This window comes from Trifolium pratense, linkage group LG1 (assembly GCF_020283565.1).
Source record: "Trifolium pratense cultivar HEN17-A07 linkage group LG1, ARS_RC_1.1, whole genome shotgun sequence".
NCBI classification, from domain to species: domain Eukaryota; kingdom Viridiplantae; phylum Streptophyta; class Magnoliopsida; order Fabales; family Fabaceae; genus Trifolium; species Trifolium pratense.
Genome location: NC_060059.1, coordinates 27,266,099 through 27,287,578, shown reverse-complemented (window position 1 = coordinate 27,287,578; position 21,480 = coordinate 27,266,099). Strand labels below are relative to the sequence as shown.

The following is a 21,480-nucleotide window of genomic DNA, read 5'->3' as shown; positions in this document are numbered from 1 at the left end:
AAACTGCTTGAATACCTTGACGAACTTCTTTTCTAAACAAATAAGTATTACAAAATTGCATAGCATGTTCATTTGCTGAATTTGAAACAGGGCAAGATATACCAAACCACTGCATAATTTTACACCAAAGAGAAGTAGCCAATTTACAATCGAAAAGCAAGTGATAAGAGGTTTCAGCAACTCCACAAACACCTACACACAAACAAATAATCCAACTGATTCATTCCACAGCGCAACAAGTTATCCTTAGATGGCAACTTATTCTTTAGCAATCTCCAAGTAAACAACCACACCTTGAAGGGAGCTATTTTATTCCAAATAACTTCTTGGTTAGCCATCGGTGTATCTGAGATGACAGTATGAGTAAACAGATGATAAACTCCATTGATTAAATAACATTGGTCAGACTCAAGTTGTCAAATCCATGTATATGGTACATTTACCAGCAATAAAACGTTATCTAAAATAGCACAACACTCCAAACTCAATTCCTCCTCACATGCAAATAATCTCCTCCTCCACCTTCATCCGCTACCTCTTACCCCCATCCCGACCTCCAATATATTATCAGCAACTGAAATATTCTTATATATTGATAACTCAAAAAGTTAAGCAAAACGGGTATGAAGAGTTTCACCCCCAACCACTTATCGCTCCAAAAAGATGTATTTTCCCATCACCTACTTTTCGACGAATGTTATTCTCAAACCACCTACCCACACTTAGTCCAACCCCCTTACTAACACCACACATATTATATTACATTATACGTTGATCATATAACTCATTAGCTTCATTTATAAAGATTAACTTCTTTTTTTTACCAACTCTTCAAATATTAACTAAATAATCACCAAAAAAAATTTAACTAAGTTATAAAAATTCAGAAATATGGGGAAATATTAAATTTTTTATGACATCTCATTATTAAAATTTTAAAATATTATTATTTTGATAATCTATCTATTACTTTAACAATATAATTTTTATTTTGAAGTTATAGATAAATTAATAAAGATTAATTAAATTATTAAACTAATGATATTTTAAAATCTTATAAACCTGTCACAAAAAAAGTCATTTGAAATTTGCTACATAAACTTTTGTGAGAAAGTAAAGATTAAAATATAAAATAAAAGATTTAGATGGACTAAAGTTTGAAGAATTATTTTTATATAATTTGTTTGAAGAAATTTTTTAATTAGACTAAAATAAAAGTCGGGGTATTTAGAGAGCTAAAAATATATTTAACTTTTTTAAATAACAAAAAAAAATGATGAGATAGAAAATAAACTAATTTTATTCCTAAAAGATAAACTTATGAAATTATATGAAAAGTATAATAATATTATTCTGACTATCTGAATTTTTATAATTTAGTCAATATTTTTTTGGTGATAATTTAGTTAATACTTGGAGACTTTGTCAAGAAAAGAAGTTAATCTTAAGAAATGAAACTAGTAAGTTATATGACCAACGTGTGTTCTTTTTATTTATTTATTTATTTATTTTATAATTGATCAACGTGTGTTTTGTCAACATATTGATGAGAAAAACTTAATGACTTGGCCAAACCCGCAAGAAAATTTGGGCAATTAGAACGTATTTTCCAATTATCTAGAGTAATCAGTCAATTTAGTCCCTAAACTATCACTCTCTCACCAATTCATTCCCTAAACTATTAAAACCAACTAAAAGGTCCCTAAACTATTTTTCGCAATTAGGTCCCTAAACTATTTTCCATCCATCAATTTAGTCCTCCGTTATCTTTTCCGTTAACTGTTCTTTAAAACCCTAAAATCCAAAAGCTACTTTTACGCTTATATATCTCTTATGGATCAACTCTCTCAACCCCATTAATTTAGTCCTCCGTCACCAACTCTTTTTTCTTCAACCCCCTTCAATTGCATCTTCTTATCTCTCTCTTCTCGATCAACTCTCTCAAATCATCTCAATCTGAAAACCCTAGCGCCACCTATACGCTCCAATTCCGGTTGTCGTCGTTGTTTTAAGGTACTTTTTTACTGTTTTTCGTTCTAACTTTTATAAATTTGTAAGGGTTTATTCTCACTTGTTCATTTTTCAGAATGAAATTTGTGTTTTTTAGTGCAATGAACCATGTTGTTTTAGCTTGAACCAAATTTGTTTTAGCGTGAACCATGTTGTTGTTGCTTCCTTTTTGGCTTAACCATGTTGCTGCTATTCATGTTGCTTCCTTCTTGTATCTCTTATTCCTATTTTGAAGCTTTTGTGCCAAATACTCATATCTTTAACACGAGTACGTTACATCAAATTATAACCATTTTCTTTCATAATCTCATGAGGCTAGCTAAAAGTTTGTTACACATTTAGACGTACTGTTATAGTAGAAATTTTTAAACTACTCAAACTTCCAGTTCTTGTTTCCCATTTTTCTATCCAAAAATATCAGACTCAAAAATATCCTAATTTGTTTAAGTATTATAGTGGTCCTAATTTGTTTCTTTTTTATGCAATTGTCTCTCTATAGTGGTCCTATTGTGGTCTCTGATTTTGTCTCCTCAATGTTTTCTCAATTTGTGCTCCTTGTTAATACTATACATTATATTATATTAGATGGCTGAAAGTGATGATGATACAAGTGATGGAGGAAGGTTCTCTTATCACTCAGAAGGTAGACACTTTGTGCAACAATAACTGTGAAGCTTTTAATGCGAAGATTTTGAAGTACAGAGGAAAACCAATTCTGAAGATGCTTGAGGAAATTAGAAGCTACATAATGGGAAATATGGCATCGAATAAGAGGTCATTGAGTGGATGGTTAGGAGAGCTTACACCCGTCCAACAAAGTAGGCTTGACATAGAGAAAACTCGAAGTAACAAATGGAGGGTCCAATTTTCTGGTGATGGTCGGTTTCAAGTAGAAAAGCATGCTATGAGAATGGATGTTGACATTGACAAAAAAACTTGTACTTGTAGGGTTTGGCAAATTAGTGGGATGCCTTGTAGGCATGCAATTGCTGCAATGGCTAGTTGGGGCTTACAACCTGAGGAATTTGTCCATAATTGGCTTAAGATGCCATCATTCAAGGCTGCTTATGTGGAATTTATTCGGCCTTGCAGATCCCAACACTTTTGGATGACAACTGAATTTGATGCTCCTATTCCTCCTTTAATTAAGAGAAAACCTGGCAGGCCAAAAAAAACAGACGAAAAGGTGCAGATGAAGGAGAAAGACCCGGTAAAATGAAGAAAAAGACTATTCCAATGCATTGTGGTAGATGTCAGTCATCAGAGCATAATTTGCGCACGTGTCCTCAACCTGGAGCTGACATTCAAAATCAACCAGTTGAGATCAAGTCGTCTCAATCTGCACCTGCACCTCAAGTATGTGAATTTATTCAATTGTAATTCATTTTTACCATTTTATTTTCAACAGTTTTTTGTTATTATTTATGATTTAATGTCATTGTGTAGGAAAATGACATTCCAGTTACTCAGCAAGCTATTGCACCAGTGACAAAACATGTTACTGTATCAGTGACAAAGCAAGTAGCTGCAGCAGTGACAAAGCAAGCAACTGCACCAGTGATAAAGCAAGCAGCTGCAGCAGTGACAAAGCAAGCAACTGGACCATATACAAAGCAAGCAGCTGCATCAGTAACAAAGCAAGCAGCGGCACCAAATAGAAAGCAAGAAGCTGCACCGGTGACAAAGCAAGTAGCTGCACCGGTGACAAACCAAGCAGCTGCAAAGGTGAATCAGCAAGTTGTTGCACCTGCTGCAAAGCCTACACTAGGTAAACCTATTAATATTACTGGTGTTGGATTGTTGAGGAGGCCAAAGAATCCAGTTTTTAAACCAGTAGTTGCTGTCAAAAATATTGTAGTTAGTCCGGAACTTGTAGATCCAATGAAAGCATACAACAACACAAGGGAGAAAACATCGATGAGATTCATGCCAACTCCAGGATTAAGCCGAGGATCACGCAATGAAGGACCTTCTACTTAGTGCTTTTGTTTGATTGTTGCTTATAATATTTGGTTTTTTGTAATGATGCATGCTAGTTTTCTAGTAATGAAATTATGGTTTATGATTAATATTGTTCTTTAGTTAACTATGGATTGTGATTTAGTTAGTTCTTTTGATGGATAATGGATTTGTTGACTTATGTAATGAATTTGATGGATTATGGTTTAGTTGATTTATCTAATGAAGATTATGGTTTATGGTTTGAGAGAATGTAGCAAATAGGGAGTGGGTGATTGGTTAGGCTCTACTGAGGAACATTTTCTTTTTTTATCAGGCTACTGGCCTTACCTTGCTTTCCTAATTGTTATCGTTTAAGGAGCTTGCTTCATTTCGTTTGCCTTATTTTTTCTGTTTCGTGAAATTTCTTCTATAAGAATGTAACAGAGAATCGATCCTCTGGTTGTATTTTCCTCTTTTGGCTTATAGCTTGGGGCTAAAGAGGATTTGTCCTTGACTGGGCGCATTGCTTTTTTCATTTATCTATTGATCTAGCTCCTTTCAGTAATACAATTTCTTCTTCTAGATAAGAACTAGTAGTAGAATCATGAGACATAAATATTTCAAATGTTTGTGTCTGCTCTTATGTGTTACAGTTGCTTTTTCAGTGTTGTTTAGCAGTAATGAATTATGTTAAAAATGAATTTGATTTAACAGTATGGTTTAGAGACTATTTGTTTTAGCAGTAATTTGATTTAGCAGTAATGATTTAGCAGTGTTGTTACTATTTTGTTGTTTTTTAAGATAGTTTAGGGACTAAATTGAAGTATTTTTTATAGTTTAGGGACTACTAACAGTCACTTAACGGAAAAGTTAACCGAGGGACTAAATTGAAGGATGTGAATATAGTTTAGGGACCTTTTAGTTGGTTTTAATAGTTTAGGGACTAAATTGAAGGATGTGAATATAGTTTAGGGACCTTTTAGTTGGTTTTAATAGTTTAGGGACTAAGTTGGTGAGAGAGTGATAGTTTAGGGACTAAATTGACTAATTACTCAATTATCTACAACTCTTCGTGGTGTGTGGAATTTGTCTTCAATATTTTTTTTACGATCATTTTCTTTAACTATCACAAGGTCCACCATGAAAATAAACCACTGGGATTTAGTTAGTATTCATAAGATCCTAGGTTTGATCATCTGCTCCATCGTAAAACTAAAGGAAAAATCCACCATTAAAAAAACAGAAGTTATAAATTTTTTAAATAGTTATAAAACAAAGAATACTATTTTTTTATAAACGGATTTCAGACCTTATCTTCTATGTGGATGTTTCGGCAAACTTGGCATGTGATAATGTTAAAAAGTCTCACATCTAATTTGATCTGGACAAGAGTTTATAAGTAAGAGACAATTTTCATCTCACAAGCCTGTTTGTTAGAATGTGTTAGACTCAACTCTCAATTCTAAAATAGTATTAGAGTCTTTTTAAGATCCGTTAGGCCATCTATTATTAGATTTCCGCTATCGGGTCACCTATTATTTATATTTATGCACTAATAGGGATGACAATGGATATGGTATGAGTCAAATTGTCATCCCTACGCACCCAACTCAATAGTGTTGAGCGGGGGGTGTTAAGAAATATGAGATGGCTTGTGCAGTACTGTACAGACAATTCTCACCTTACAAGGTGAGAATTGCTTTCAAGCTTTTTATTTAGAGTTTCTACTCCTCGGTTAATAGCATTGTAATACATTTTGCTTTCCCAAGTTAATTTTACGCATATATCATTGCAATATGTATATAAACAAAAAATAGTTAACTTCAGCCCTCTTTCACGAATTAAAATAGTAGCGTTTGATACAATGAATATATTACAAATATAAACTTGCAGTTGCAGCAATGGAGTTAATTTCAGCTCAAGACAACTTCACTGTGGACATTGCCATCCTCCATCCTTATCCATGATCGGAGAGAAAAGGGTTTGTGAGTGATCTCTAAAATTCTAGCTCCTCTAGGCCAATCGCCATAGCCACCATAGCCAGTGTGCCTAGCATAGCATAGCCATAGTTTCTTGTATGGGCAGCACCAATCCAATCCATGGTTGTGTCCAACAAATATTGCCTGCCATTATCAAAATTCAGCTGTGCCATCTACAAAAAACGCTATTACACGCTTCGCTATTATAGATTGAGTCCAATTAGCAAGTGAAAACTAAGAGTTTTCACACCTATGCATTCAAGTTAAACGATAAACCTATCTTGTATTCAGTTTTTCATGTTGTCACATTTTGTAGATAGCTTTTACAAATTCATTGTGCAAATATTGTGTGATGGCGGCTTTGACCATACCTTGACAGAAGTTCTTTTCGCAAGAAAATCCATGATACCGGTTTCAGCTTCTTGAGCTGCAACTTTTTCCTTGTTGATTGAACCAACACAAGGCTTTCGTATGCTGAACTTGGGAGCCGCCGCCTTATAGGCCTTACTTGGTATATGCCAGAAAATTATCTCAGGAACCCTGCCATACAATATGTTCTGTTAGGATTATGCAGAAAGAAAGGGAAGAAAATAAGAAAGAAACTTTTTTTTAAGCGAAATAGGTTTTCTGTCTACCTGGAGTCGGCATTAATTTCTTGAGCTTTCTTCTGAAACCATTCTGTTTGGCCACTAGATATGACTTCTGGATAGGAACCACCACCGGAATCTAGGAAGTAGAGGAAAGCCACCGGTGATTGCGGCTCATCTGGCGACGAAACTTGAAGGACATAATTTGATACACTAGGCCAAAGTCTTCTTGGACCGTAGCTAGAAAATGATGCATTGTGCTTGATCTCATTTTTCATCAACTCCAATCTTCCTGTTCCTCTGAAGCTGCATTCTTCTTCTTCTACTGCAATTTGGCTAATATACTTTTTGATTATCATATTTCAAATGCATAATCTTATGGAAAATAGAGTGTGAGATCACAAGCACAAACTATCTAAAACTTAAATAAATGATAAAGAAGCCAAAATTATAATCAGAAAAGTGTATCATAGAAGTTCTAACAAAAAAGGTGAAATCAAAATGTCACTATATTTGAAAATTGGTGCAGTGACACAAATAGAAACTAAGTTTCTTTTCACTGAATAAATTTAACACTAAACCCCTTTGTTTATTTGATTTTACACTTGACTATAAATTTAACACAAAATAAGTTTTCAATCTCTCTTGTAATCTGCTATGAAGGCTTTGTTTCTGTTTATTTTATCTTTTTGGTGAGGTCATTACAAAGGATAGTTACCTACCAACATTACTTACATCGTCTATATTCTATGCTTACTGTCTCGATTACGAACCATCTTTAGTAGTGGAAGACCTGTCAAGATCTTCTGCAACTTAATGGCCTTAAGTGGGAACAACATGTCAAACAGGTAAGGTATATTTCAAGAATTTATGCAACCTTCACGGTCCTAAATGGGGGCTGCCTCCACAGGACACGACCAAGTGAGCTAACAGGGGGTCTAGAGCTCCTCTTTTGAAGGAGACTCATCCACAGTACATGTGAAGAATTACCTTGAGAAATGATGAACCTGGAAGTTTGTATCACGCCGGGGGCGTGACATGTTGGCGCGCGGCGTTATTACGGAGTGAGGTTGGGGCAGGCTCTGTTGCAGTCACGCGCGGCATAACTTCCCTCACGCGCGGCGTAATTGCGGGAATGTGTTTGGAGCAGGCTCTGGTGCCGGTCACGCGCGGCGTAGCGTCCTTCACGCGCAGCGTGACCGCAGGTATTATTTATGCTCTGTTTTACTGCTGCAGCCGCCAGGAAGAGGAAGAGAGAGAAAAAGTGAATTTTTAGGGTTCTTCAACATCATTGAGGCTAGATAATTAGAGTGTGTTTCTCTTGGGTATTATCTAGGGATTAGAACTCATCTCTTTCATCTTGTAAACATCATCTTTGAAATCTCTTGGTCACGGGAAGAGATTTGGGAAAAGGGTAGATTTAGGGAAACACTAAATCTTGTAACTCTTTGGTTTGTATCTCTTTGTAATCAAGAAGGAAGTTTGATAGTGGAACGGAGAGCTGCTCTCTCCCCCAGACTAGGTCTATTTTGGACCGAACTGGGTAAACAATTTCCGTGTCTCTTTTATCGCTTTTATTTCACTTTGTGTTTATTGCTTATTCCACAAGTTAGTTTTTGGTTGCTTAATCGTTTTGCTCCACACACTTGAGTTTTATTGGTGTATTTTTTGGTTCGAATTCACAACAGTACACATGCGCCCTTTTAATATGATGAGGAGAAGAGAGGCCGCCGCGCATGGCTTCCGGGTTACCTAATGCTACACCTCACTTGCTCCGTCCACGAAGCCGTCTAACCTAAGGTATCTATTTGGAGAATAGGTTGTAACAGTGGATATTCTGTATTAGACTATTAGTTCATGCATCTTTAACTAAAGTGTGTATCTGGATATGACATATACCATAAAGCAATGCAGATACTGACTTTGAAAGTGCTCTTAATCAATGGCCTTCTCTTCAACTAATGGGAAATGATGCTTTACAGTTGGTCAACGAACTAGAAAACCTTTTAAGTTGTTTCATACGAAAAATTTGATAACATTCAAATAAACCTTTACTGCGGCCACAGTTATAATTTTGGCCACAGTTGCAATTGCGGCCACAATTTAGCCGTTGGGAGGCTCCCAAACTCAGTTTCTCCCGATGCAATCCTCAAACATGCACTAAAACATATGTGTAACGGTAAATAATTATAACCTTCGTATCAACAACTAATTATTACCTGAATATGAAATACTACTGGTTTGAGTACAGTGAATTGGAGGAATTCCAGGAGCAGAGAACCAGTCCAATGGCCACTCAAATGAAGCATCATCATGATTTCCAAATACACTAGCCCAAGGTATGCCCCTATTTCTTGCTGGAGAGGTTGCTTGATCCCAATACAAACTTGCATTTTCAATCATAATATTGTTAGCAGTAATGACATCACCAAGATAAATTACAAAATCTGCCATAGTTTAAAGCAAATGTTAGTAACATTTTTCTAATAATAATAAATCACATACGTGTATGTGAATTTTGTCTTTAGACTCTTGAAACCAAATAATAATAATAATAATCACAGCATTGGCAAGAAAGAATTTCACTTCTTTTTCTTTTTTCTTTTTTTTTTGAGATAAACAAACAGACTTATGTGAAATCATTAATAATTGCAATCTCAATACACTGAACAATTTCATGGAAAACCTGAGCCACCACATTAGTGTGTTTCTTACAAACTTTACCAATACTTTTTAGTCTCAATATATTCTTTGATTGCATAATCAAACAAAGACATGTCTCGACAAAAAAATATTTAGCTTTATTAGGTAAAAAAAATAATGGATAATATAAGTTAGTTTATAGTGAATAAATTTTTTTTTTATGGCCAAACTTAGTAATCAATTGTTACATGTTTGTGTTAGTATTTTTCACATTTGCCGGAACTTTGCACCTTGAATATTTACCTCTTTAACTCCTTTAATCCTTAGCTCAAATCAGTTGAGCTACTAATTTCATCCTATAGGTAATAACTTATAAACTAGCTTACAATTATAAGTTAACTGATTGAATTTATAATGTTTCATAAAATAGATAGTTGAACTAGTTTATAGATATAAAATAATATAAAAGAGATGTGTTTAATTAATATCTAAATTTTTATCTAAAATGACAGGGATAAAATTGAGAGAGAAAATGTGATAAACTATAAGCTTTAAACTATAAACTAATTGAATTAACATATCAAAATAAGTTATAAGCTAATAAAAATAAATTATAAGTTTGGGTGTAATCAGATGATATAAGACGTTCTCTTCTAATTTAACAAAGGTCTCGGCTTCGAACTCAACCTAAGATTGGGCATAACATACTTCCTCCGTCCCAAAATATAAGAATTTATTGTTCATTACACGTGTGCCAATACATAATTTTGATTACGAATATCTTTAATTGTCTATTAGTAAAATAAAAATTATAAAAATTTGATATTTTAAAAATATTCATCGAAACAAATCAAACAAGACAGTGGTGTGACCTGGATTTTCATAATCAAGCACAGTATTCATGACCTTGAGAGAGTGTATATCTTGAAGTGGTCCCCAATTCGTCCACGCATCCTCCCCAAAATGAAGATCAGAAAAGAGTGCAACCTTAAAAGCTGCACCTTCTCTTCGCATCGTAATCTGCCTCTCCGCAGCAGCATCAGGTGGAGCCATTTTGAATCGTATGGTTGTTTGGTGGTGATGATTGGATGATGAAGAGGATTTTCCTATGATGGAGGATAACAGAGAGAGAAACAACAAGGGTCGTAAAAGCGTCGTCTTCCATGTGCTTCCAACCATATTGTTTGTTGTGACTTGTGATGAGGAATAGATAGATTGAAACGGAACAGATTTAATAAAAAGACTTGCAACTTTGGAAGAGTGCGTTGCGTATTATTACTGCACTTTTTGCATTAGGATGAATGATGACACACTGACATTAGAGAGAGAGAGAGAGAGAGAGAGAGAGTAAAGAACAAGGTGACAGAAACGTCCTTGATTGACAATTGCCATGGTAACTGTCGATTGGTATGGAATCAATTGCCGCTATTAATGTACTAATGTACTAGTAGTAGTAGTAATAAGATTTTACAAATCAAGAATTTACTTTTTTTTTTTTTTTTTTTTTTTTTTTGATAAGCAAGAATTTACTTAGTATATCCTACTAATCCTATGGCATCTTCGTGTCCAATCCATGCCTTGGCATATTCCCATTATCGTGTTGGATGATTAGGAACATTCATTAATTACAAGATTGCGTTCATGTTACATCATTATTTTTTTAAGCATGTTAAAATAGAAATTCTGTCTCAAAATACATGTATTTAATGCCTCAAAAGTACAAAAAATTGTCTTTTCAATATAAATTTTATTTTTTATTTTCTTTTTAGGTATGCTTAACAACTGTCTCGGGGGCACTGTTTAGCATGACTCTTTTCGTAAAAGGATTTTTCTAACCCGTACAAGGTTTCACAGATAAGCATGAATATTTAATGTCTTTGTTTTGTGGAAAACTAGACACTCATTGATGAGTGAATTTTTTTTCTCTATCCCACCTATTTTTTCTAAACAAGTTTTTCACTCCTAATTTTTTTGAGGCAGGTTATACAAACACATTTTGGCCAATAAAAATACGACGTCTTATCATAATATAAATGGGAAAGGCTATGCACGTAAATCGATCAACATAATATATTATTAAAAAATGAAAATCAGTATATTTGTCCAATTTGTGTTCAAAAGTGTGTTTATATAATATTTTTTAGGGTAAATAGTGTTATACCCCCTGCAAAATAGGCGAGTTTTGCGTTACCCCCCCTGCAAAATATTTTTTTGAGATTACCCCCCTGCAATGTCAAGATTCTTTGCGTTACCCCCCTGGCTTAACAAGTGGGCATATGACATGGAAGAATCTTGACGTGGCATGACACGTGGAAATTAATTTATTTTTTATTTATTTTTAATTGCCAACTCATTAATTAATGTGGGGTTTTAATTAAAAAAATGAAAAAAAAACTTAAAAGTTGTTATATTTTTATGAACTTACTTAAAAGAAAGTTTTGTTTTTTTTTTTGACTAAAAGTTGTTATTATATATATAAAAAAAATTCTTATATATATATATATATATATATATATATATATATATATATATATATATATATATATATAATAACTAATAATAGAGTAACCAAAAAAAAACGAAGATGAAAAAAAACTAATAATAATAATAGTAACCAAAAAACTAATAATAATAATAATAATAATAATAATAATAACTAATATTATTATTAGTTAAAATATGTGATTGCAGTTTTTTTTTTGGTTATATTAGTTAAAATATGTGACTGCAGTTTTTTTTTTTATTACTCTATTATTATTATTATTATTATTATTATTATTATTATTAGTTTTTTGGTTACTATTATTATTATTATTATTATTATATATTATTATTATATATTATTATATATTATTATTATTATTACTATTATTATATATTACTATTATTATTACTGTTATTATATATTATTATTATTATTATTATTAATTTTTTGGTTACTCTATTTTTAGTTATTATATATATATATATATAAGATTTTTTTTTATATATAATAACAACTTTTAGTCAAAAAAAAAAACAAAACTTTCTTTTAAGTAATTTCATAAAAATATAACAACTTTTAAGTTTTTTTTTTCATTTTTTTAATTAAAAACCCACATTAATTAATGAGTTGGCAATTAAAAATAAATAAAAAATAAATTAATTTCCACGTGTCATGCCACGTCAAGATTCTTCCATGTCATATGCCCACTTGTTAAGCCAGGGGGGTAACGCAAAGAATCTTGACATTGCAGGGGGGTAATCTCAAAAAAATATTTTGCAGGGGGGGTAACGCAAAACTCGTCTATTTTGCAGGGGGGTATAACACTATTTACCCTATTTTTTAATTTTTTTTACCGTAACTTCTCCTAATTTATTGAGTAATTAGTGCATATTTTATCTCTCTCCGTTCACAGAAGAAAACTTACAACAACAAAGAAGTACTAAATAAGAGCATCCACAATGGAGCTTCCCTACGTATACATATCACTCATTTATAATTTTTTAATCATAGTACTTAATAAGCACTCAACCCCTCCAACCCAACACCTCTTAAAAAGTTCTAAATTGGCCCCACCAATAGCACATCTCACCAATAACTCTACATTATTATAAACGGATCCCACAAAAATCATATAGGTACTATTGCTTATTGTAAAACCAGTACCTATTAGGTACTCATTTCTGTTTTTCTCCAATGGAAGTACCTAATAGGTACTGATTCTTAAGAAATAGGTACTCACTATTAGGAGTGAAAAATAAGTGGAAGAGAGAGAGAGAAAAAAAAAATTCACTCATCAATGAGTTTTGGGTTTTCAGCGAAACAAGACACTAAATACTCTATAGTAAAAAAAAAAGACATTAAATACTCATGTTTATCCTGTGCAACATTGCACAGGTTAGAAAAATCCATCATAAAATTGTCTTCATAATCCTAAGATTTTAATTCTTGTGCGAGGTTAAATTGGGTGTGCTTGGTAAGTTCAATAAGCTAGCTTATAGCTTTATGAATTAACTTATAAGTTTGTTTGATAAAAATAGACGTGTTTAATAATAGTACTTTATCCGTACCCCGATACCTATGAGGAGCAAATCCCTGCACTCTCGAATTAAATTATTCTTTCCTCCTCTTCCTGTTGAACCAATGAGCTCCAACCGGACACGCGCGTGTACTCGCGTGTACGCGTGCACCGAGTCCCATTATTTGCAGCAATACCTGACATTGCAATCAAAATCGGTCAGGAACTCGGAGTTCCTTCCTTAATTGGTATAGGAAATTGGTCGATAACTCGGAGTTACTTCCCTAGTTGGTTACAAAGCTTATTTAATTAACTTACGATTTTTTGAGTTATTATTTCAAGTGGCGTATGATTAGCTTATAACTTATAGTTTTTCACATTTTATTTCACATTTATCCTTATTATTTTCAATTTTTTTTAAGTATAATAACTACCCACTAAATTTGTAAGACACTTTAATTTTATTCTCCTAGCTTTTGAGTCATCATGTAATATCACATATTTAATGGTGTATATAATGGTGTATTTATTAATGGATGCATATGTAAAAACAAAAATGTGAAATGCTTTATCAAAAAACAATGTGTAATGCATCGTTAAAATCAAGGGAAGCATGTGGCTACACACTTTAGAATATACATACAGGATTAAGATTTTTTAAAAATATCTATTTGTTTTCAAAGAAACCACCAACTTATTTTGCGTTCAATACTGAATTTAACTAAAAATGATGATTTAGTAAAAAAAAAATAATAATAAAAATGGTGACGAAATGATGAAAATTGAAAATTGTATACTAAATTTAACATCATACATAATTTGAATAAAATCACTTGTCTCAAACTTAATTTTATCCAAAACAAATAGTATTACAAATAAAAATTCAAATGACGTTTGACCCCAAAAATTAACACTTATAAACTTAATACATTATTTTTATTTTTTTGGTGCATTTAAAGAGGTGCAACACAAGGACTTCCCAGGAGATCACCAATCCTAGTACTACTCTCGCCCAAGCACGCTTAACTGCGGAGTTCTGATGAGATCCGTTACATTAGTGCTAGTATGATCGCACCTAACTTAATACTTTATTTTAATACCACCTACTCGACTTCTATGTAACCATTGAGACTTAAACTAGTGCTTTCACAACTTCAACAAGGTTAACTTTGCAAGTTAAGAAACTATTATTATAATCAAAACAAAAACAAAAACAAACATATATTAACCAATAATAATTAATACGGTAATATAAATTCACGCCTAAAAACTTCCAAAGTTTGAATTATTATTATTATAGAACCAAACCAGATGCACTATATATGTAATAATGTATATATACCAACAGGCATCCCAAAACATTTTTTTTCACAGAACAAGTCCATTAAACCTTAGGCATTTATGCTAGTTCATCGCATATTTCTGGGTCCAAGACCGGGCAGTACTCTCGTACTTGGCTTTGTCAGTCTTGTACATGTGGGCAATATCAGGCACCAAAGGATCATCTGGGTTTGGATCTGTCAGCAGGGAGCAAATTGACAGCAGCACCTGCAATAATATACGATAAATCTCAGATTCATAACTGTCTACTGCAATAATCAATTGAGATAATTAAAATATTCCGGCTTTTCCTACTTTATTCTTCTGATGTAATTTATAAATTTCTTTCTACCCTTATATTTCAAAAAATATTGGGCAAGTTAGGCAAGGAGATCAACATTATCATACAACAAGGCTTACGCAACAAGCCAACAACTAATAAGAAAAAACAGATAGAAATATAATAAACCAAGTATAGATAACGAAAATTTACAATAACTAGAGGGTTTTAAGCAATTGGCTACTCAATTTTCTCAAAATCACTATCATTTAACTTCTCCATAAACCTTTATTAAATATTTAGATTGAAAATCACACATCAATCAGAAGTTAATCTAAATTGGACCGTAGTAGTCTCGTACCTTGGAAACCGTAAGAGCAGGGCTCCACTGTTCTTTCAGAATGTCCAGACAGATACTTCCATTGCTGTTAATGTTAGGGTGAAACACCTTTGTTCGGAAGGAAACCTACAAAAGCCAAATTGTAAATAATTTAACTAACTAAAACCGCATACAATATTTTCAACACAATCAAAGAAAACAAGCATAAGTTGTACTCAAGAAAAGGGAGAAAGATTAATGTGCAATTCAATGAAATAAAAAAAAAATAAACATGGTCAAGAGCCAAACATTACAACAAAATTCTTCATCACTTGCTTGCAACTACAGATTCAATTCAAGTATCTGGTGTGCCAATGTCAATGACATCGACCATAAAGGTTCTGCTATGATATTTGTTTGGCAACAATAACATTCAAATAAAGACCATGTCTCAATATTAAAATGGTTGAACGGAATGATATGGCAAGCCCAACTACACAAGAATATATGGCAAAACAGAACAAGCAATTTAAATTAAAGAATAAAATATATCAGCCACAAGTACACATTGATTTCAATATAATCCCTATAAGCAGGCCTCAACTACCTCACAGCCACAATTAAGGCCACATTTGACCTTCGCAGTGCATCCATGACACAAACCACAATTTAAAACCATGAATCTCTTAGATGCTTATATACTAACATAGATTGTGAATAACCAGTTGAAACATGATGTTACTAGTTAGTTACCTTTGGTGGCTTGAATGGATAATCAGGTGGGAAATGAATGGTTACTAGGAATACGCCACCAGCATATGGACTGTCTGCTGGTCCCATGATTGTAGCTTGCCAATGAAACAAGTCTTCACCAACAGGGCCTGCATGAGAATATAATATATGAAATATTGATAACATTCCTATAGATAGCAATATGTTATGCACAGGTGCACAGTGGTACCCTGCTAGTCAACAGAATCCAGGGGTACCACCCACCCGCAATCATATTCCTTTTACAAGGAACATTATTCTATTCCAACCCTTTCCATTCCATTCATCTTATTCCATTAATCTAAACATAGCCATATAATTTAAACTGTATGGCATGTTTATTGATAGCAAGCCATATTCAAAAATGGGGAAAATATAGGAGAAGAGAGATACCACATAAAATAAATGAGGAATCAACAAAGAAAATATGACAAAAGCATTGAAAACACAAGAAACTAATGATCCAGAATATGATCAGAACATAATAGCTTTTTTTTACTTGCACGTGTACATTGTTCTGAAATATTGAAACAACAGGAATGGATGGAAGAGAGATAGAGAATCCCAGGGAAAACATACCAGCGCTGCAGGACACAGGAGGGTCTTTCTGCAAGTCCTTCAACTCCTTAGTAATACGTTTTGAAGCCATTGCAATCAAACCTAATGCCTAATTGAAGACAAATTTCAGGATTCTCACTTCAAAAAATGAACTAAAAATATTGTAAATCAATCATAAATGCATGTTAAATTTAAAACTGACAAATTATAAATGTTTCTTTATTTTTTTAATATGACAGGCAACTCAAAATAAACTAAAACTTCTAGAAAGGTACTACCTCTGGTCCTTTTTATAAGAGACAGTTCACTTGTTAAATTCATTAAATAACTTATGCATCTGGTCTAAATTTATGAATCTAAAAAAGCGAATTGTCTGAGGTAGTAATTATTTTGATGCAGACATAAACAAATAAGCCAGCACATGTCAACAATAGAAACAAAGTACTGTATCTGATTAAAATTATCACAAGTACAACGCCACCCATAATTTCACAAGTACAAGCAATTTGCATCTATCTTTCATGGATTCAAAACCACAAGAATATTTCATAAGGATATATTGTTCTTAAACCATATATGAATTATTCTAACCTAACAAAAGCAGATTATTCAACGTACACAAAATAAAACAGCATAGAAAATTGATAACCTAAAATCTATGAAGCATGAAAGCAAACACGACACGTCGATAATAATTTGATAAAATGGTATAATTCAGTGCAATTATACGTATGTCAGACACCGGCGCGTGTCAGACATCGGGACACGTCTAATCCGAGGAGTGTCTTCACAGCCTAAAATGCTTTCAAGTATTTTTACCAAAACATAAATTCAAATCTAAGCTAAAGTCACGAGTGAAACCATACATATCATGATCCAAAAACACCAAATTGAAAAAACAAGAAAAATTAAAACTATTTGCGCGGTTGTGAAAACGAATGAAAGGGAAAGGGAAAAACCCTAAAAAGCCGAAAACAAAATTGCCTCGACGATAAAAACAAAGTAAATATTAAACAAGGAAGAACAAAAGGATCAAAATCGAGTGAATCGAGAAAAGGAAGAAGAAATCGATGAAAACCTTGGAAGATTAGGGTTTGAAGTTTGATCAGCGAGAGACGGGGAGCAATGCGTTGGGAGTAAGTGGAAGAATGACTCAATGAGACTGATCCTTTATATAACACCTTTAGGTCACGTGAGCCAAACAAAACAACTTCTCCTATTTTTTTTTTTTTTTTTTCTTGATTGATTTTAGATTTCTTTTATTCTTAGGTTTTATTTTTTACCATTGGTATTGGTTCATTGTGCCGTCTATAATATAACTATAACATCGACCCGTGCAGCACAGGTCTGATTAGCGGTAAGATATATAATGATATATATAATGATTAAATAAGATATAATAATTTCAATAATGTAAGGTATATGAAAAAAGTTGAGTAACATTAAACAATAGTTCAACAATAATTTTGGATAAATAGAAAATTATGTTATATTACAAAAAACTTCCTTATAGACCACATTTGAAGTCTTAGTCGTATTTTCACCGTCATCATCGATGATCAAAATTTTTAATCCTTTTATAGAAGTAACTCTTGAAATTGCAACATACAACTGACCATGTGAAAACACTGGCGACGGAAGATATATCCCAACATGCTTTAAAGATTGTCCCCGACTCTTATTAATAGTCATTGCAAAAGAAATCATTATAGGAAACTGTCTCCGTTGAAATTTAAAAGAAATTCTCACGTCAGATAGTGTTAGAGAAAATCTAGGTATGAAAACCTGATCACCAATATTACTTCCTGAAATAATTTTTCCTTCAAGAGCACGTTTTCCCAATCTCATAATAATAAGTTTTGTTCCATTTGCATAATCCTAATTTTTTATTCAAATTCCTTAATAGCATAACTGGAACTCCAACTTTAAGTCTCAACTTATGATTTGGAAGTCCTGACGTAGAAATCGTGTACAAAAATTCGGGAGTATGAACATCATCCACTGTTTGACCGTCTACATTTTGTGTGAGTGGAGTATCATAACTCAAATATGTTTTTTCTTCGCCGGGAATTAAATCCAACATATAATCATTTATTGTGTCGACTATTGAATTTTTAGTAGCTAGTATAGCTCTATTTTGGAAATACGCTATATCGTTCATGTTTTGTAAAAGTTGGGGATAGGTGCTTTCAACGATAGAAGCAAGAGGATCACCTGAATTTGGAATCAATAAATCTGATGGAATGTCAAGTTCTAAATCATCGTTGTTGTCATATCCAATTTCTCCATCACCAACACCCAAAACCCATTCAAAAAATAATCTTCTTTGTTCAATGTCTGCACTCGAAGCACCACCAAGAAGCCTCATGTTTTTACTCAATGTTAAAACTTCACAAAAATTCCAAAGAACCGAAGAATTAATAGTAGCATGAACAACTTCTGGTCTTGTACCTTTGGGTATTACTGGTAGAAATTGTCTAAAATCTCCGCCAAAAACAACAACTTTTCCACCGAAGTGAATGTGTTTATTTTTTTCATCAACAGACTTGAGAATATCTTTTAAAGTTCAATCAACAGCTTCGAAACAGTGTTTGTGCATCATTGGTGTTTCATCCCATATAATGAGTTTTGCTTTTTGTATTAATAGTGCCAAAGGGCTTTTAGGAACTATGCTACATGTTGAAAACTCGTCAACATTTAGAGGAATACAAAACCTTGAATGTGTTGTTTTACGGCCACGTATGAGCAATGCAGCGATCCCACTTGAGGCAACTGTTAAAACTATCTTACCTTTTGAGCGTAATGCGGCTAACATGACCCTCCAGATAAATGTCTTCCCTGTACCGTCATAACCATAAAGAAAAAACACACCAGGTTTGTTTTCATTAACTCTTGTCATGATTGTGTCATATACTTTATGTTGCTCTGAAGTTATAGTTGACATCAATCTAACATGTTCCTCAGCTAATGATTGTTTGTTATAATTCAATTCGTCGTGTATTAAACTATTTTGTATATCAGAAACTAATGATGTGTCTGCTCTAGGCATTAGAGGATAATCTTTCAAAATCTTCCCATAACTACGTAACATCTTATCAATATATGCTAATACATATTGTATCAATTGATCATCGGTTAATATTAAATCTGCAATGTTCAAATCAAAATAATGAGTATGAATTTATAACTGCACGAAACCTATCTCTTAAAATTATACCAAATTGTCCTCTTCTAGTGTATATCAATGTAACCCAAGCCCCGATACGGCTGATATTTGTAAAAATCTTTTAAAGCATACCAGTCATGCGTTAAATAAATATTATTGTTAATTTTTTCGACTAATACTTCAAATTGATTCGCGAACGGATATACCAAAGTTGCGAAACGATAAATTTCGTGTCGAAAATCAGCAGAAAACATCTTCAGAAGCATCACTGCACCCTATAAAATCAATGAACAATAGAAATGTTAGGAAAAAAGAAATTTGAGTTTTTTCCATTTAACAATGTTCTATGAAAAGATGAATACTGCATATTATTTATTCCTTATTAAGTATCAATCTAAATCTAAATATAATAGAAATCACTCACTAAATGCAAAATTGTGTCGTGTGTGAAAATCCTAATATCAATACTCGGTATCATAATTTTAATAGAAATAACATATAAAATAAAATTAAATATAAATAATTGAGAATTTTGGTGTAAAAAACAATCTATTAAAAAATTTGGAACTATACTAACTTCGGTTACGCAAAACTCAACGCAGTAGGTCCGATATCTAATTTACAATTCATTAACCAACTTCTCCCGATCAGTTAAAGGATTGGGATTCAAATGACCTGTTTATATATAAAGTTATCATAAAGTTTTAAAACAATATCGATTTCAGGAATAAAGATAATAAATCACAAAACAGAATGAAAGTTTATACACATCTCTGAGTAAATTAAGTCGAATTGTGGTGAAGTTGTTAACATGAGACATTGAAATGTGAAATATGCTCTCTTTTTTTAATAGATTTCAATATTGTTGAAGGTGTTATAGTATGAGAATATATATATATAACTTTCCAAATCACACATGATAATAACTTTCCAAATCTCACATAATAATTATTCTCTAAATTTATGATCCGGTAGAAAAAAAATCATTGATCAGGAAAGACATAAAAATATTTCGTGATGAATAATATAGTCAACAATAATTTTGATATGATATACTTTTAAAATTGATGGTGCTTATCAATTATTGCACATAATTTTAATCACAATTGGTATACTTGTCATAGTGGTTGGAAATATTGTCTTGCACTGAAGGGTTGCGGGTTCGAATCCTAATCAAGACAAAATTGTATTATTTTTTAATAAAAATTGCAAGATAAAATGGAGAGAAAACAGGGAAAACAAATTAGGGCTTAGGGTTTGCTTGTGTATACAAGCTTATAATATAACTAGAACTTTGACCCATGCGGTGCATGGGTCTAATTAGGTGTAATATGTAACAATAAAAAATAAAATACAAAAGTTCTAAGTTCTAAGAGCATTTTCAATAATTAGGTGTAATATGTAACAATAAAAAATAAAATACAAAAGTTCTAAGTTCTAAGAGCATTTTCAATAAGAGTAGTATAGGGAATTTCATGGACTAATTATTCTATATTTGTTTATGTGCTTATTTTATATTTTATATATTTTTTTAAATAATTTTGGAACCTCATCATTTTGTTTACTTATTAAAAAAAAAATTGTTGATAACTAAAGGTTAAAAAATTGATGATAATTAAAGGTTAAAAAAAAATTAAAGACATAATCAAGAACATAAACTTAAGTAGACATCCATAAATAAATAAAAATTATGATTAATTCTCCCGTTCAAATTTATTGAAAACAATGTTAACATATTATGATTCCTAAATTCTTTCATAATTGAAGCACATGTTTTAGCGGTTGAAAGGTTTTATTGTAAGTAAGGGATTCATGTTCGATGACAAATCTGTATTTTTTTAATATAAAACTGCAATAAAAAGAAAGAGAAAATGAGAGGGGAAAAAAATTTGGTTTAGGGTTAGC

The 21,480-nt window shown here is 32.4% G+C and overlaps 3 protein-coding genes, 1 non-coding gene and 1 pseudogene across 6 annotated transcripts; 1 reads left to right on the top strand and 4 right to left on the bottom strand.

The window, feature by feature from the left end:
• The first annotated feature begins 2,661 nt into the window (after positions 1–2,661).
• On the top strand, positions 2,662–4,180 carry LOC123883778. Its single transcript, XM_045932675.1, has 3 exons — positions 2,662–3,366; positions 3,457–3,687; positions 3,736–4,180. Exons 1-3 carry the CDS (start codon positions 3,226–3,228, stop codon positions 3,988–3,990), a joined length of 627 nt encoding a protein of 208 aa, XP_045788631.1. The 5' UTR covers positions 2,662–3,225; the 3' UTR covers positions 3,991–4,180.
• Positions 4,181–5,764: 1,584 nt separating this feature from the next.
• Positions 5,765–10,607, bottom strand: LOC123902652 (probable inactive purple acid phosphatase 16). 3 transcript variants are annotated; one of them, XM_045952434.1, is made up of 5 exons: positions 10,033–10,607; positions 8,737–8,964; positions 6,566–6,842; positions 6,302–6,470; positions 5,765–6,074 (listed from the first exon to the last, which is right to left on the bottom strand). In XM_045952434.1, the coding sequence occupies exons 1-5, from the start codon at positions 10,337–10,339 to the stop codon at positions 5,865–5,867; spliced, it is 1,191 nt and encodes a 396-aa protein (XP_045808390.1). In that variant the 5' UTR covers positions 10,340–10,607; the 3' UTR covers positions 5,765–5,864. The 3 variants fall into 3 exon arrangements, with proteins under 3 accessions (XP_045808390.1, XP_045808389.1, XP_045808388.1); XM_045952433.1 differs by having other exon boundaries at positions 6,566–6,836; positions 10,033–10,577; XM_045952432.1 differs by having other exon boundaries at positions 6,566–6,839; positions 10,033–10,576.
• A 3,512-nt stretch (positions 10,608–14,119) lies between these two features.
• Positions 14,120–14,238, bottom strand: LOC123903310. The gene has a single exon (XR_006807895.1). It is a non-coding gene; the product is annotated as a 5S ribosomal RNA (ribosomal RNA).
• Positions 14,239–14,432: 194 nt separating this feature from the next.
• LOC123905864 (ubiquitin-conjugating enzyme E2 28-like) lies at positions 14,433–17,599 on the bottom strand. Its single transcript, XM_045955636.1, has 5 exons — positions 17,488–17,599; positions 16,431–16,518; positions 15,834–15,961; positions 15,123–15,227; positions 14,433–14,709 (listed from the first exon to the last, which is right to left on the bottom strand). Exons 2-5 carry the CDS (start codon positions 16,498–16,500, stop codon positions 14,566–14,568), a joined length of 447 nt encoding a protein of 148 aa, XP_045811592.1. The 5' UTR covers positions 16,501–16,518; positions 17,488–17,599; the 3' UTR covers positions 14,433–14,565.
• A 304-nt stretch (positions 17,600–17,903) lies between these two features.
• LOC123891474 lies at positions 17,904–20,346 on the bottom strand (annotated as a pseudogene).
• Positions 20,347–21,480: the final 1,134 nt, after the last annotated feature.